The sequence below is a fragment of the Hippopotamus amphibius genome, chromosome 8 (assembly GCF_030028045.1).
Source record: "Hippopotamus amphibius kiboko isolate mHipAmp2 chromosome 8, mHipAmp2.hap2, whole genome shotgun sequence".
Classification (NCBI taxonomy): Eukaryota; Metazoa; Chordata; class Mammalia; order Artiodactyla; family Hippopotamidae; genus Hippopotamus; species Hippopotamus amphibius.
In genome coordinates, this window is record NC_080193.1 from 146,847,956 (window position 1) to 146,863,027 (window position 15,072).

The 15,072-nt window shown below is 55.0% G+C and overlaps 1 protein-coding gene across 4 annotated transcripts in view; it reads right to left on the reverse strand.

Annotated features, from left to right (window-relative positions):
- Positions 1 to 15,072, reverse strand: part of HDLBP (high density lipoprotein binding protein) — a 63,755-nt gene that overhangs the window by 13,620 nt on the left and 35,063 nt on the right. For all 4 annotated transcript variants that reach the window (XM_057744125.1, XM_057744126.1, XM_057744124.1 and 1 more), the window contains 14 exons: positions 14,566 to 14,678; positions 12,692 to 12,849; positions 11,328 to 11,543; positions 6,571 to 6,777; positions 6,261 to 6,476; positions 5,614 to 5,820; positions 5,352 to 5,459; positions 4,504 to 4,608; positions 4,077 to 4,155; positions 2,433 to 2,572; positions 1,480 to 1,584; positions 1,275 to 1,388; positions 439 to 525; positions 164 to 295 (listed from right to left, as the gene is read on the reverse strand). In XM_057744125.1, the coding sequence (XP_057600108.1) occupies positions 164 to 295; positions 439 to 525; positions 1,275 to 1,388; positions 1,480 to 1,584; positions 2,433 to 2,572; positions 4,077 to 4,155; positions 4,504 to 4,608; positions 5,352 to 5,459; positions 5,614 to 5,820; positions 6,261 to 6,476; positions 6,571 to 6,777; positions 11,328 to 11,543; positions 12,692 to 12,849; positions 14,566 to 14,641 (1,950 nt within the window). In that variant the 5' untranslated portion in view covers positions 14,642 to 14,678. The remainder of the gene's footprint in view (positions 1 to 163; positions 296 to 438; positions 526 to 1,274; positions 1,389 to 1,479; positions 1,585 to 2,432; positions 2,573 to 4,076; positions 4,156 to 4,503; positions 4,609 to 5,351; positions 5,460 to 5,613; positions 5,821 to 6,260; positions 6,477 to 6,570; positions 6,778 to 11,327; positions 11,544 to 12,691; positions 12,850 to 14,565; positions 14,679 to 15,072) is intronic.

Genomic DNA, 15,072 nt, shown 5'->3' on the forward strand with positions numbered 1-15,072 from the left:
CGCTGCACACTTTAAAGACATGCAGTTTCTTGCCTATTAATTTTTCAAAAAACTGGAAGAAAAAAAGAATAACGCTCTCAGAAGGGACAACTTCTAAGTGCTGGGGGGTAGTGGCAGCAGCCCGCAGAGGCCCACACGCCCCTCACCGCCTGCCACCCCTTACCAGGTCCTTCTGGATGGACAGGATGCGGCTCCGGGCGGCCTCGCAGTTGGCTCGCTTGCCTGTGATGATAATGGTCTCCGAGTTGCTATTCTCTGCAGGAAGGTCGATCTTGGTGTTGCTTTCTTCCCGAATCTACAAGGAGAGAGGGGGGCCACGAGGAGCTGATTCCCAGGGCTGGGCAGGAAGTCTCCCTCCTCCAAATCTAAAGCCAGAGTGTGCAGGGCTGCGGGGTAAGGCTGAGCAGCACTAAGATTCGAGAGACGCTGGCTGGTCACCTTCTTAATGTTTGCACCTCCTTTCCCAATGATGTTCTTGTGAAACTGTTTGAAGATCGGAACAGAAATCGAATAGCTATTTTCCACCTGAAAAACAAAAAAGATGGCACAAGATTAACCCAAGGTTGGATGGGATGACAGGACTCCGCGGCAGTGAGCCACAGACATCAGCTCCTCCTCCCAGCGTCTGGCCCCCAGAGCCACAGCCAGCTGCCGCGAAGCCCCCGTGAAGCGCGGCCTGCGAGAGAGCCTGCCATCGGGTAGATGCGCGTCTACCATCCAGAAGGTGCCTGGACACACAACAGTCCTGCGGGTGTCACAGCCAGGACCAGAGCTGCCCGAGAACGGGCAGAGGCCGGGACGCCCGTCCCAGGAGTGAGCTCAAACCACACACACACAGTCGGCAGCTTGCAGGAATCCCTGCCCTCTGGGGCAGCGCAGGCGCCCTCCCTGTCACCTCTCTGAGGAGGTCAAGTCCAAGCACCCAAGAACCCCTGGGAAGCCCTGGGCGCCTGCAGCCCTCCCACCAACTGCCCTCCAGCACTTTCCAAACTGCCTCTTCGCATCCCAAGTTTCGAGGAGGATAAGCAATCAGTAAGTGCCCCCTCATGCTCCCCGTGTAACCACTCTCCTCACCGGGTGGGAGGGTTTCTCTACCGAGGGATCTGAAGACCTCCCAATAAACAAAGTAACCCTACATGGGAAAAGGACACTGAGGTCACGACCATTTCTGCCAGTCCAGACACCATGAGACGGCACGCCACCCTGGTGACAGCCCCAGCCCCCTGCCACCAGTGACACTGTCACACAACAAAGGATGGAGAACGTCCCCCTACCAGATCCGCCACCATCTTCTGCATGTACTTTGTGCACTTTTCCACCTCATTCTTGGGGCCTCTGAGTTGGACAATGTCACTTTTCTGTGCTGGGTCTGGAAAATTGATGATAACCTGCAACGAATCATCAGGAGACCAAGCCTGATTACACACAAGGACCAGACTCCAAAACCCTGAACAAAGAATGCCTTTGGGAAACCTTTACCTCTGGAAATTTGTCCCGAATTTCACGGATCCGTTCACCCTTCTGCCCAATGATTGTGCGATGAAATCTCTGCTCAATAATTAGATCCTTGGTGCGCTCATTCTCCTAAAAATACAACTGAGCACAGTGAAGGGTGCCCAGGTGCACCCCTGCAGCACTGCCGGGTGCCCCAGGCCGGCAGAACCTCACGGGACACCTGCTTCCTCCAGCACGTGGCTCGTGTGCTGTTCTCCTGAGCAAAGTACAACTAGAAAACGGACTGTAGGGCCCTGCACCCGGAAGTGCTCCCACAGCAGCCCATCCAGCACGTCTGCTGAACAGCAGTGGCCGTGAGGCCTCGCCCTCCTCCAGAGGTCCTGTCACAACGCAGGAGAAACGCAAGAGAACGAGCAGAGCTGGAGTACAGGGACAGACACCAGTAGCTAACCAAACGTTTCAAACAACCGGGAGACTGTGGGTCAGGCCAGCATCAGGTTGACAGAGAAACAAGGGTTCAGTGACCCAGCACCAGGACATAATCCAGAACCAGGACAAGACACCCCAGAACAAGGAGGTGTCTGTCTGCACTGGACTCAGAAAACCAGGAACCGTGTGTGAGGGCTGGTAGCTTCGTCTCGAGGAAGAGGAACAAGGTGCCGCCCCCCTGCTGCGGCCGTGCACGTGACCACACAGCCATGGTTCTTGACTCTGGCTGTACATGAGAATCACCTGGGGGCATTTAAGCATCCAGAAGTCACCACAATTCCTACAGCCGGGCCTCTGGGATCCAGCCAAAGCTGAGACCCCCGCTGCAGAGCCCTCGCACCTCCCCAGCACAACACAGGGTCCAGGGGATTGGGGGGGTGGGAGCAAAGGGAACTCCCATCCCAGCAAGTCACACCTGTGCCAGCCCCGCTCCAGGACGGCACAGGCAGAGCCGCTGCCGCACAGACGCACCCTGGCCGCGGGCTTACCATGCGGGAGGCGAGCTCCAGCAGCTCGCGCTTGGCCTGCTGCACACCCTGCGGGTCCCCCTCGATGCGGATCAGGTTGCTCTTCTCGCTGTCGGGAGGGATGCGCACAGACACCTTGTACTGGTCTTTGATCCTGTTTACTTAAGAACACAAAAGGACACACACAACTGGATCAGAGCCCACCTCGTTCCACCAACAACTCAGAACCTGGCAGGACAGGGCTAAAGCCCCCCAAACCTAACCAATCATCCCCAAGCATGGAGGATGACCAGGCCCTCAAGCTGCACAGCAAGACCTTCCGTGTTCTACAGGGAGCCTGGTGCGGACCACACACGGGCACCCCCAGAAATGCTGACGGCCTGCGGCCAGGGCCACTCAGCGCCTGAGACACGGCCGGGGCATTTCTCACGTGGAGACGGACAAGTTTGGGAACTACTGTTCAAGAAAAAAAAAGTACTCTCAAAAATAAAATAAAAATAAGAAGCCATTAAAAAACAGAAGCTCCCACATTACCTGAAGATAAAAGCACCCCCATCGACCACCCTGCAGCCCCACAGAGGACACGCTGTCTAAAGAGACTCCAGGGCTGGCTCAGATCCAACCCGAGCACGTCACTGTCTTTGCAAAACCAGTGGAGCTGTTGACAAACCTCCTCCTTTCGCCTTCTCTGGACAGCGAGCCAGGCGCCCACACCCTGGGAAGCCCTGTCACCAGGAAATGGGGTGAGCACTTGGCCCACCGTGTAGCGAGGGGAAGCAAGCTCCTTAGAGGGTCACAAGGAGAGACCTGAGCGCACACACACCGACACAGCCACGAGTGGCCGCTCGGGGGCTGGTGTGAGGGGTGCGGCAGATTTTACACGGAAGAAACCGAAGGTGAGGAACCGAGCCAGAAGCCGAGAGAACAGACGCAATTCTCTGGACGACGCAAAGCGGCTCTATGCTTCCCAGGGAGCAGAAACCAGATAAAGTCACAACTGCACTTCCTTACATTTTCTGTTTAAGAAAACATTGCAGTTAACCAAAACCAGAAAAAAGCAAATTTACAGTGTGCGCACGGTTCAAGCAGCACTAACAGGTGTTGCTCTGTGTGGGCGTTCACCCGGCATTTAAAAGGCCCCAGAACACACAACTGGTACCAAATAAAGCAGCAGCAACTCGCTCACATCCACCTTGAGCAGAGAACGGACCGTACGGGCAAAGCCCCGGAGGGTGGGCTCATGGAGGCGTCCTATCTACCCTGGTGGGGTGCCTGCAACCTCACCTCCACCAAAGGTCACACACGGGGGACAGAGCTGTTCTCCGGACTCGTGAGCACCGTGGTGCCTGGAATGGCCTTGCAGTTAAACTGAGCAAAGGAATGGGTTTTAAAAAACATCTGACACCCTCGGATTCAAGTGGAGCACTCACTTGGCACATTCCGACCTGACCGGGTCCCCACCCCCGCTGAGGCTGAGCCTGGACGGGCAGATCCCGGCCCCCCAGCAGGGCTGGCTGAGGACATGGGCCTGGGCGCCTCCAGCACCAGGCTCATCACGCTCACCCCTAGGCCGGTCGGCCCCAGGCCAACCCCGGCGCTGGCCCAGTGGGCCATGCTGCCCTTCCCAGAGGACGCCCGCCTGCCCTCGCGTGTCCCCTCACTCACTGTTGGCTCCGCTCTTCCCGATGAGGTGTCTGTGGAACTTGTGGTCAATGTTGATCTCCACGTAGTCCATCCGGTTAATCTGCGGAGGAGCACAGAATGGGCCCGTGGAGACAAGAGTCCACGACGAGTGCCCGAATCCACAGACAAACAGCCAGAACCAAAGCTCGGGAGCCGGCCGCTGCCGCCCTCTCCTCCCACTCGGCCTCAAGACCTGCGGCAAAGCCGTCCTGCAGGGCCCCCTGAAAGTCCCTCCTTCAAAATGAGGTTTTCTCTGCCCACGGCTCTCGACTCCAGCCAGCTTGCAACTGTTTCAGAACCCACCGCGCGCCTACCGGGCCACCCCACGCCTCCAGGGCCCCCCGTGAGGTCTGACTGGCAAGTGACAAGATTACGCCCATGTCTGCTCGGCCAGCAGCGGGACACTTACCAAGTCCTTGACCATGGCTTCGATCTGTCCCTGGGCCACGGTGACATCCTCCGTGGGCCCTTCCAAGGTGATCTTGTCCTCGCCCTCTGTGAACTCGATGTGGACCTGCCACACCAGGACAAGAGCCGGCCCGTTGGGATCTCCTCCGAGAGCCCGGGTTGCTCTCCCAGAGCGGCAGCTGACCCGGACACCAGGAGAAGTCGGAAAGGGGGTCGGGGACGACTGTGACCTTAGCACTAGACACTGCGGGGGCTGCGGAGGCCTTCCCACCGTGCGCCACGCACACCGACACCTCCCACACACACCAGGTAAGGAACAACGGCGCAGGCGGGGAGGGCAACCCGGGAGGCTGGCCCCACGGAGCTGTGCCCTCTGCGGGAACCAGCACTGTGAACAGAACAGGAACTTTCTCTGCCAAGGTTGCTGGAACTACCGCCAGCCCCGGAGCGCTGAAGACTGAAGGACAGAGACGCGGAGGACGGAAAGGCCCATAACTCCACCTCCACACGATTTGTGTACAAGTTCTGCTCCACAAAACTCTCAGATGTAACTATTCACACGTTACAACACCGTAACAACTAAATGAGATGTTTCTTGAGACAGTCATTAAACTTAGCAATACACACGTCCCCTGGTTAAAAAGACCCAAAAAAGGGACATGCGTATTTGAAAAAACGTATTCTGCTAATCCTTGGTTAATCACGGAGCCGTGCAGCTGTCCGTCACCCACAACAACTGATCTTTAAAACACGTGCCCCAGTCTTCACAGGCAGCCCCGGGACAGGACCAGTGTCAGAAATGAGATGGCGAAGATCGACTCAACGCAGCAGAGAACAAGGCTTCCTTACCTTTGGCATCTGCTGAGTGATTTTGGCCAGGTTCTGCCCTTTCTTGCCAATGATGAAACGGTGAAGCCAGGAAGGAGCAGAGACGGAGGAAACGGTAAAACTGTTGGCCTAGGAAAACCAGGAAACAAACCAGGGGGTCTGCAGAGTGCGGGTGACATGAACACCAAGCCAGGTGGCTCACCGGGGCTCAGACAGGTGAGTGCCCCCTCCCCCGACACATCCCGGGAACGCTGACCGCGCGTCTCCCCGCGGGAGCGGTTACCTTGGCGTAGACCTCTGTCAACGCCTGCCCCAGCTTTTCAGGCTCGCCTCGAAGGATCACCGTCTCCGAGACGCTGTCAGAAGGTGGGATCTCCACAGAGACTCCAGTTCTTTCCAGGATCTCCTGCAGGGAGTTGCCCTTGGGCCCGATGACATACTTGTGCTGGGACTTCCTCACCTCCACCGCGATGCTCGTGGTCTTCTTCTTCTACACAGGTGCCCGGGGAGGGTGTCAGGGCGAAGGCCGGGGAGCGGGACCCGGGCCCCAGCCGCCGCGAGGGAGCCCCTAGCAGGGCAGCCCACGGCCGGCCAACCCCCAGAGCCTCCACTCATGAGGGCTGGGTGTTCTCCTCAAAAAACTACCGCGGAATTTAAGTCAAGCCACAGTGACCACGGCAACCAGGAAGAAACAAAAACAGCCGTACCCCCCTCCCCAGCTCAGGCTGACAGCTCACTCAAAGGCCTGAGTGGCTCTGAGCAGGGTGCCCGGGGCTTACAGGGCGGGGGGCGCCCGGGTGCGCAGCCACGGGGAGGGATGCCCAGCGAGCTCGGCCCACTGCCCCGCAGCTACAGAGAGGCACGGGTGCCACCCTCCCAGGTGGACACCGGAGTGGTCCAGGCACAAAAGGCCACGGGGCAGACGGCTACCTTCTCCTCATAGATCCTCTTGATGCGTGCCACTGCCTGGGCCAGCTGCTCCTTCTCGCCCGTGAAGACGATCTCGGTGCGGCTGACGCTGGGCGGGGGGATGTTGATGCGCGTGCCCGTCTCCTGCATGATCTCGCTCACCAGCCGATTGTACGGCCCCGCGATGAAGGGGTGGAACGCCTTCTCCACCTCGAGCCTCTCCACAGCACGCTTGTCCTGGGAGGGAAGCGCAGACCCGTGAGGGCACAGCTCTGGGCCGCCCGGCGGTCGGGCAAGGCCAGCACGCACCCGGGCCCGCGGCGGGCCGCACCTGCTCGGCAGAGATGAGCAGGACCTCGTGGCGCGCCTTCTCGATGCCCTCTTTGGTGCCGGTGATCCGGATCTGATTGCTGGCGTCATCTGGGCGTGGGATCTGGATTTTGGTTGCAGTTTTTAGCTCCAAGTCTTGTAGTTTCTCTCCATTCTTGCCGATAACAAAGCGATGGTGTTCTTTGGGAATGGCAACAGTTGCTGAGGCCTACGGCAGGAAAAGAACCAGAGAAAACAAAAAACGCTTGTAGGTTCCGAAAAAGCCTATTTTCCCATGACGTTCTCCCTGGTTCCCACCTACCTGTCCCTCGGAACAGTCTCAGGTTAAACACCACCGTCAGGGGGAAGCAGGCACTGAGCCCCAGGCTACAGTGAGTTCAAACGTGATGTAGTCCCACAGCCCCGTATCACGCCTTCAGCCGTCGTAACCCCTTAGTCAATGTCTTCGCAGCCCAGCTCTAAGCCATCACGAGGACAGGACTGCCCGAGCCCGCTATCTGCCTGTTTCCCGAGTCACTGCTTCCTCACACCACGCAAGGTCATGGGAGGGAAGTGGGAACACTGATGACCGGATGAATTTCTGCCCCTGGAGCACGACACGGTTTTTTTCAGACGTAAGCCCTACATGTGGTAACACACTCTTCTGCTCGTTTACAACCAGTTAAAACAGACAACTCATTTGAGGAAAAAAAATGAAAATAATCCAAATCCTCAAACTGCCAGAAATTAAGCAACTTTCTGAGGTCACAGGAGAACCTGGGAGGAACAGAGGTTTCCAGTCTTCCCAACTCTACACAGCAAATAGCCATCAGCCAAGAGCGCTTTGAGAAAAACAAAAAGACAAGGGTTAAGGTTCCCACTGCTAGAGCAGCACGGAATCACAGAGCAGCCAGCTTCCCTCCTTCCCCAAGGGACACAACTACACAGCAGACTATTCAACACTCACAAGAGAAACGTTAAGTTGTACCATGGAAGCAATCAAAAATGGGTCCTCACTTCCCAACTAAGAAAGTAAGACCAGTGGCTTCTGAACGATGAGCAAATGAAGTTTATCCTAAAAATGGTTCAATATTAGGATATGCATTTATATAAATCATCATGTTGTCAGACCTAAGGAGAAAAGTCAAATAATCATCCCTATAAAATTTAAGTCCTTCCATGACAAAAATCTGCAAGAAAATGGAAATCAATGGACATACATTTTTTTTAACATGACAGAATATCCACGCACCCTCAGCCCTACAGCTGAACTGGCGGGAAGGCGCTCGCTCAGGCCTTGCACTGCCCACTCCACTGCCAACCTCCACCACAGTGTCTTCCATGAAAGGAGACATGAGAGAGCAGAGCAGAGCAGAGCAGACACAAGGCCAGAGGAGAAGCACATGACTGCACGCATGGGAACGCTGGGGAAAACCACTACTCTGCCCAACTCTCGCTATCTGTAACAGGAAGAAAACACCAGGATCCAGACTCAACAGCTTTAACGGACACTGGCAACCTGTGGTTAGGAGGTGCGCTGGGAAGACCACTCCTCTCATCAGCTGGACACAAAACAGAGGGGGTGGGACGTGTGCCTCCCTCAGAGCACAGCCCTGAGTGACCCAACGCCCTCTGAGCAAAAAGCTGATGATCAAGTTTGCAGGGCAGAACAAAAGGGAATAGAATGGACAGGAAATCCTGAAAGAGAACAGTACCAGAGTGGTGGCTGTAACTGGACTAGATATTAAAGCATAAAACCATTACCATTAAAAACAGAGAACACGCGCACACGGACAGACGGACCAACTCAAGATCTAGGAACAGACCCAAGTTAGTATGAAAATTCAGCACTTGATAAAAACTGCCACTCAAATCACTGTGGGGAAAGTAAAAAACTGTGAAGAAGATTTGACAGCCACAGGGAAAGGATGGTCCTGGGTCCCTATGTGGTATCATTACAATCATTACCCAAACAGATCAGGAGCTGAAGTATAAGAACACCTCTGCAAGCACCCGAGAAAATAAGAATAAACTTTCCTACAACCCACAGTAAAAAGAAACTTTCCTAACAACAACTCAAAAGAGGAAAACAAAAGATGGATGAAGTCTGACTCCATAAGAATGAAACTTTCACACAGCAAAACATACCAAGATCAAAACACAGATGGCAAACTGGGAACCGTGCTGGTACCACGCATGACTGACGAAGGGTCTCCACAAGCTTGACGCGGTGAGCAGGATGGGCAACCAAGGGCAAGAGAACACACAGTGCACAAAGAATGCACAAATTAAAAGCACTGGCAGCTGCCTCTCAGAGGCCAAAAAGCCCCAGCATCTGACGGCCCCGGCCCGCTGTGAGAAAGCCAACGGAACACAAACGCAGGGCACCCAAGGAAGAAGGCCTGGCTGTGGTGGCATTACAGACGCAGATACCCTCTGACCCAGCCACCTCACTTCCAGGAAATCTCCTCGAGATAACTGGGTAAAACAGGAAACAGCAGATCCACAAGGTGTTTAACTGTAACGTAATCTGTGAGAGCAAAAGTCTGGAAGCCACCCAAGTGCCCATCAACGGGACCGCCTGAACAAATCACAGCACACCCACAGGGCACCGTGCACCTGCGTACGGAAACGAGGAAAGCCCTACCTGCCTCGACGCAGGCTCCAGGACGTGCTGCAGGAAGGAACAGGATGCAAAACGGGGTTCACAGCAAGGTAACCTCTTGCTTCTCTTCTCAAACCCAACCATGGAGTATCCCGAAGACCAAGAACAGCCCCCTAGCAGCGAACCTAACTACGTATCAAGACGATAGCATAACCTCAAGAGAGAGAGAACTACTTCAGTGATTTCAAAACCCCATGATCTTTCATCTTAATTAGAAGTATGAGTTTGAACTCATGCAACTTTCTACTATAAACGCCCAGAGCTCTTAGACAAACAGCTCATTTCAGGTCAGGGGAAGGAAACGGCTAAGGCTAGTCTGTGTTAGAAAGAAGGAACTGGTTCGAGATGAATGGTTGTGTCAGAAAGCTGCAGGGTGCCACCCTGAAGGAGCTCCCATGGGCCAGAGACGAGGCTATTTCTGCATAAAGAGTAACTAATAAACACACCAGAAGTTCATAAGGACACTGCAAAGATCCACGGACCACCAGCCAAGATGCCAGAGCGCCAATGTGGTCCAGAAACCACAGGGAAAGGGACCCATGACTTATCCTGCACGTCCTACCTGGAAGTTCTTCAACAGAACGCTAACTAGCTGAGGAGGAGGCAGAGACTCGGAAGCCATCGTCTGCAACCCTGAATGAATCCAGGCAGCGATCAGCAACGCTGGTAGAACCAGCAAGGAAAGACTGGTCAGGAACTTTATAACACACGGATGTGGCTGAAGACACCTGAGTCTACGGACCAACCTGGGAACCAACGCCAAGTACAAAAGCACTACCCACACGTTTTCTTGCCAAACATACAAGGTGAAGATGAAAGCAACCGAACCCCTAGACCTACCCACCAGTTTACAGGAAGAAGAGTGGACAGTGGAACAAGCCAAAAAACCTGCTCGTCCCCCCAGAACCAACCGGCAGCATCAGGAAAAGGAGAGGAAGGAGCTGGTGAGGAGTGAATGGGTGGGCAAGCCTCACCTGGACACGGAAGAGAAGGCAAACTGGGAAGTATGCCTTTGAGATGATGAGGGAAGACCACACACAGACTGGGTTGATGGGGGTGTTTTAAGAAATTACTATTAACTTTAATAAGTGAGTTAACAAGATGTGGTTATATTTAAAAAAACGAAGAAGGGGGCAAACAATTATTTATAGGTGAATAATATGTCTGGGATTTGCTTTAAAGTAAGTAGGGGTGGGGGTGGGTTTGGGGGACGAGAATGGGAGGAGAGCCTGGAAGTATCCCCTCCCCGGCCAGTGCGCAACCCGACCAGCAGGCGACAGTGAAGCCTGAGAGTGCCACCGCCAACCACAACGTGAAACAACTCACGCACGTTTTCCACATCCTGCCTTCAGTGACTTAATTCCCTGAAGCTAGTGGGGGTCAGGGAAGGTCCAAGGCGCCCTGGGCTGTGAGTGTGAGAGCTGGGAGCCCACAAGGCAGTGCTCCCCCCTCCCCACCCCTCCGTGGTCCCTCTCGCATTGATTCCCATCTTTGAACCACCACATCTAGAGCCAGCTCCCCCACAAGCTCAGAGGCTCGGCGACAGGTGGGAAGAACCCTCATTTCTAACGAAACCCATCTAAAGCACTTTCTGTCGTACAACATCTTAATCGGATTCTCTGCGTTTGTCTTGGTCTTTAAGTGAGGCCGCTTAGGGAGAAAAGCGTCATTGATTTACTTATTCACTACAACGGTTCCCAAATTGACTCCAAGTGCTGGTATCAGACTGCTAAGGACTAGGGGATCTGTGACCTCCCATGCCCGGGGCCTGCAAGTGTGCACCTAACAAGGCACATACTCACTGATCCTCAGAGCCTACACACACACATCCTCACTCCACCATCTGGGCAAGCTTAGTGAAGTGTCTGAAACTCCGGGATACCCTTTAAACTTTCAGTTCATTCATGCAAAGAGAAAAAAATGGTATGTGTCCTAGTCCTATTCCTGAGTTAGTGGTTTTCCACTAAAAGTGCCAGGAGGCTCTGAATGTGGCTGTCTTCCCCCCGAACTCTGTGATCCTGCCCACTGGTGGGAAGAGTCTGATCGTGTCTAAGCCATGTCCGCAGTGCTAGGAGTGCCCCTCCGGGGGAGGACCCGGCCTGGGAAGCACCCACCTGAGTCTGCAATCTAGCAACAATGTCCTTCCGGGCTTTCATGACAGCGTCCAGCTTCCCAGAAACCATGATGGAGAGGCCCTGGTCTTTGGCGAGAGACAGCTCCAGGTGGGCGCCAGTCCTCTGCATGATCTCAAGGCAGATTTTTGCTTGTTCACCTTCCCCGAACTGGTTCATGTCCTTGTATTTCCTCTCCTCCAGGGGCACATGGAACACCTGCTCAGGAAAAGTCAAAAAGGGAAGGTTAAGAGACCAAGAAGAGGAGACAGAAGCAGTGTCTAAGAACCGAAAGTACGGAGTGAAGCGCCTGAGTGGGTTCATTCCCTAAGCATCACCCCTACCTACTGCTCTCAGGCCCAAGAGGGCAGTTAGGAGAGGAGAAGAAAGTGCCTGAGGGCAGGAGGCTGCTGTCATAGTGAAGAAGAGGACCTCCCCGCCCCCTACCCCCGCCCAGGGTACAAATGAAAGCAAGGGCATCACGTAACAGTGAGGAGGGCAGTGAGGGAAGCAAACTGGGAGGTGGGCCAAAGGGAGATGCTGAAAGGTCAGGGAGGACCTGGCTGGCTAGGCTGGGAGGGGCCCGCACATGTGAGAGCTGGGGTAAAAGAGGCAGGGAGAGAAGTGAGTGCAGGCCCTCAGCTGCCCGGCGGGGAGACGAGAAGACAGTGGACGGAGGGACCGATGACTCAGGGTGGAGGGAGGAGCACCGACGGGACTCTGGCTCGGGGCCTGCGCCACTACGTGGACCGTGGTGCACGTACAAGAGCAGGAGGCTGGGGGAACCCAATACAGCTGGGTATGGGTCTCAGGCTCAGGGGCCTCCCCGTGTGCAGGGGCTAACCCACCACCACGACCCGACATCCACTCATGGAGAGCGAGCGCCCCCCGGGCCCGGCAGCCGCCGCTCCAGGGAGCAGAGAGGAGGCAAGCCGAGCCCCAGGAAGCCAAGAGGAGAGCACTGCTCCAAGACAGCGGGCAGCTGCTGAAGCTGGTGACACGGAGGCAAGTAGAGCAGAGACTGGACTGCAGTGGACTGAGAACGAACGGGACCACCCCTTCCAGGCGTGGGGTGCCCGAAGCTCTGGGGGTTGGGGAGACCAACTTCATCCAAAGGCCTCCTCTCACACCCAAAGCACTCTCACACCTGCATGTTCACAAGCCCTCCTAAGCACTCACTGGCAGTCCAGTGGTTACGACTCTGCGCTTTCACTGCCAAGGGCCCGGGTTCAATCCCTGGTCAGGGAACTAAGATCCTGCAAGCTGCGCGGGCTAGCTGGGGAGCTGGGGGTGGGGAAGAAAACCTCCCACCAGATGCCACCACTTCCTACTTGGAGGGGCAGATGAAAAACAAATAGATTTTCTACCTGAGTGATGACAGAAGCCTTGATGGGCCGGATCTTGTTACTCCAGGCGCCTGCAGGTTCCTGGGCGTTTTCCAAGCAAGCTGCTTTCTCAGGGAGGGGAGGGAAGGCATCCTTGTAGGTTGGAGGGTCGCTCTCCTCTTCTGAATTTAAAGTGGCAACTGGAGCAGCCAACACAGATTAAGAGGAAGCACGCTACTTTCAATATTAGATGAAAAAAAGACAAGGAGAGTTTTCACGTCCAAAAAAGAGAGTCCTGACTGCCGATAACCCCTGACCTCTTCACTCAGTCACGGGAGGGGCCCCACCCGGGGGCCCACCCAGCAGCCGGCACCCTCACTCCAGCGTGTCAGCTGGAACCTGATGGCACCCCCCGCCGTCTGCACGGCCTCCCTCGTGAGCCTCAGTTCAGACACCGGGAGCCCCATGTGCCCCCAGTGGGTGAGCTCCTTGAAGGCAGGCCTCGACACAGTCTTCACACCTCAAGAGTCTTCTAATCCTGTGTTCAAAAAAAATCAAAACCGCAACAACGCTGGGCACGCAGCCAGCTCCCACATTTGCAGAAGAAAATAATGGCGCTGCCCAGCACTGCCCGTGAGAACCGCCCGAGGTGAAGGCCAGCTGATTTCCCACTGGGACGCATGATGCTGGAAGCACTGTGGGGACTGCCATCTCTGCCCCCCAACCCCCACAGGGAGCACGTGTGGAAATCAGGTCCCAGTAACCACCCGCTCCACCCTCCACAGTGCCCTGACCGTTCACATTCTGACCCACTGACCACAGCTCCATGAAAGCAGAAGTGTGACTGTTTGGGTCACCCCGGGGTCTGGGGCTGAACACAGTGTCTGGCAATGGCAGGGCCCGATAAAACTACTGTGAACAGATGTGCACGCAGAGCAGAGCAGAGCAGACAGATGACCTTTGCAACCAGACAGGCCCACGTCTGACTCAGGGTCACCACTTCTAGCCGGTGGCTGCACTGTCCTGAGTGCCAAGAACGACTCCGTGTGATGAGCTGTTCGAGTCTGCCCTGCTCCCCTCACCTAGAAAGGGGGACGCAGACCCCACAGGGCACTGCAGGCACTCAGAACCCAAGTAGCAGTGTCTAGGGCTCCACTGCCTAGAAACAAGTCACTTGAATGTGGCTGGTGTGACTGATGAAATACATTTTTAATTTCAATTAATTTAAACTTAAAAACGGATACTCAATTCAGTTACCGAAAACCTTTAAAAAATGTTTGGAACAATAAAGAGTAGAACAAGCTACTCTTCCAACTGAAAACTTTATAAAATGTAACTACAGATGGGGGCTGTGGATGAGAACTGAGCTCTCAAATCAAGTCGTCCTCTAGTTATATGTACACATCAGATTTTGGAGGCAGAGACGAGTAAAACTGAGTTAGAAACACTGAAATGACAGCGCTGCAGACGCCCCGGCTCGTGTCCTGCCTCTACTGGGCAGCACTGGTTTCCACTGTGGCTGCTGCCTTGGCGAGCGCAGAGCCGGGGCCCAGCCTTTGTCCTCACAACTGTCTCCTGACAGAGCTCTGGGATGTTTCTCAGCCCAGAGTCCAGTTCAACACAACTGGGCAATAGCGATTTCGGAAAAGAATCACATTAATCAGAAAGGCCAAATTCACTGGCCTTCCAGAAGGTCGCCCACATTTTAAATCTTAGTACACGATCCATCCACCACTCCTGGTCAATTTCACCCCGCACATGAGGGTAGTGCAAACTGGAACGCACAACACCGGCGGCTGGGGGGCCGCCCTGGCCCACCCCACAAGCACACAAACACAGGGCTGAAAAGCACCTCTGGAGAGGCCACAGGGTCTCACAAGGACCGGAGGTCATCAAGCAGAGGAAGCGGCCATCACCTTTGATTTGTTGCGGAACCAGTCCACTTCGGTGTTCAGCAAAGCTCTCTTGGGTCAGAACTGCGACGGAGCTCATGGTTGATCTCAGGCCTCCACACGGTCCCGGTGAGCCACTGAAATAGGAGGGAGCCAGTCAGAGGGGCATGGCCAGCTGGCAGCTGCCCAAGTTCCATCCACCAGCAAGCGACACCTTACCTTCCTCACTTGCAATTACTGATGTAAGGTGATTCCCAAACTCCCACCAAGGGATGAAAGGGAGAAATTAGTGTGTGTGTGTGTGTGTGTGTGTGTGTGTGTGTGTGTGTGTGGAGCGGGGGTGGTGGTTCGTGTGTGTGTGTGTGTGTGTGTGTGTGTGTGTGTGTGTGTGGAGCAGGGGTGGTGGTTCGTGTGTGTGTGTGTGTGTGTGTGTGTGGAGCGGGGGTGGTGGTTCATGTGTGTGTGTGTGTGTGTGTGTGTGTGTGTGTGTGTGTGTGTGTGGAGCAGGGGTGGTGGTTCATGTGTGTGTGT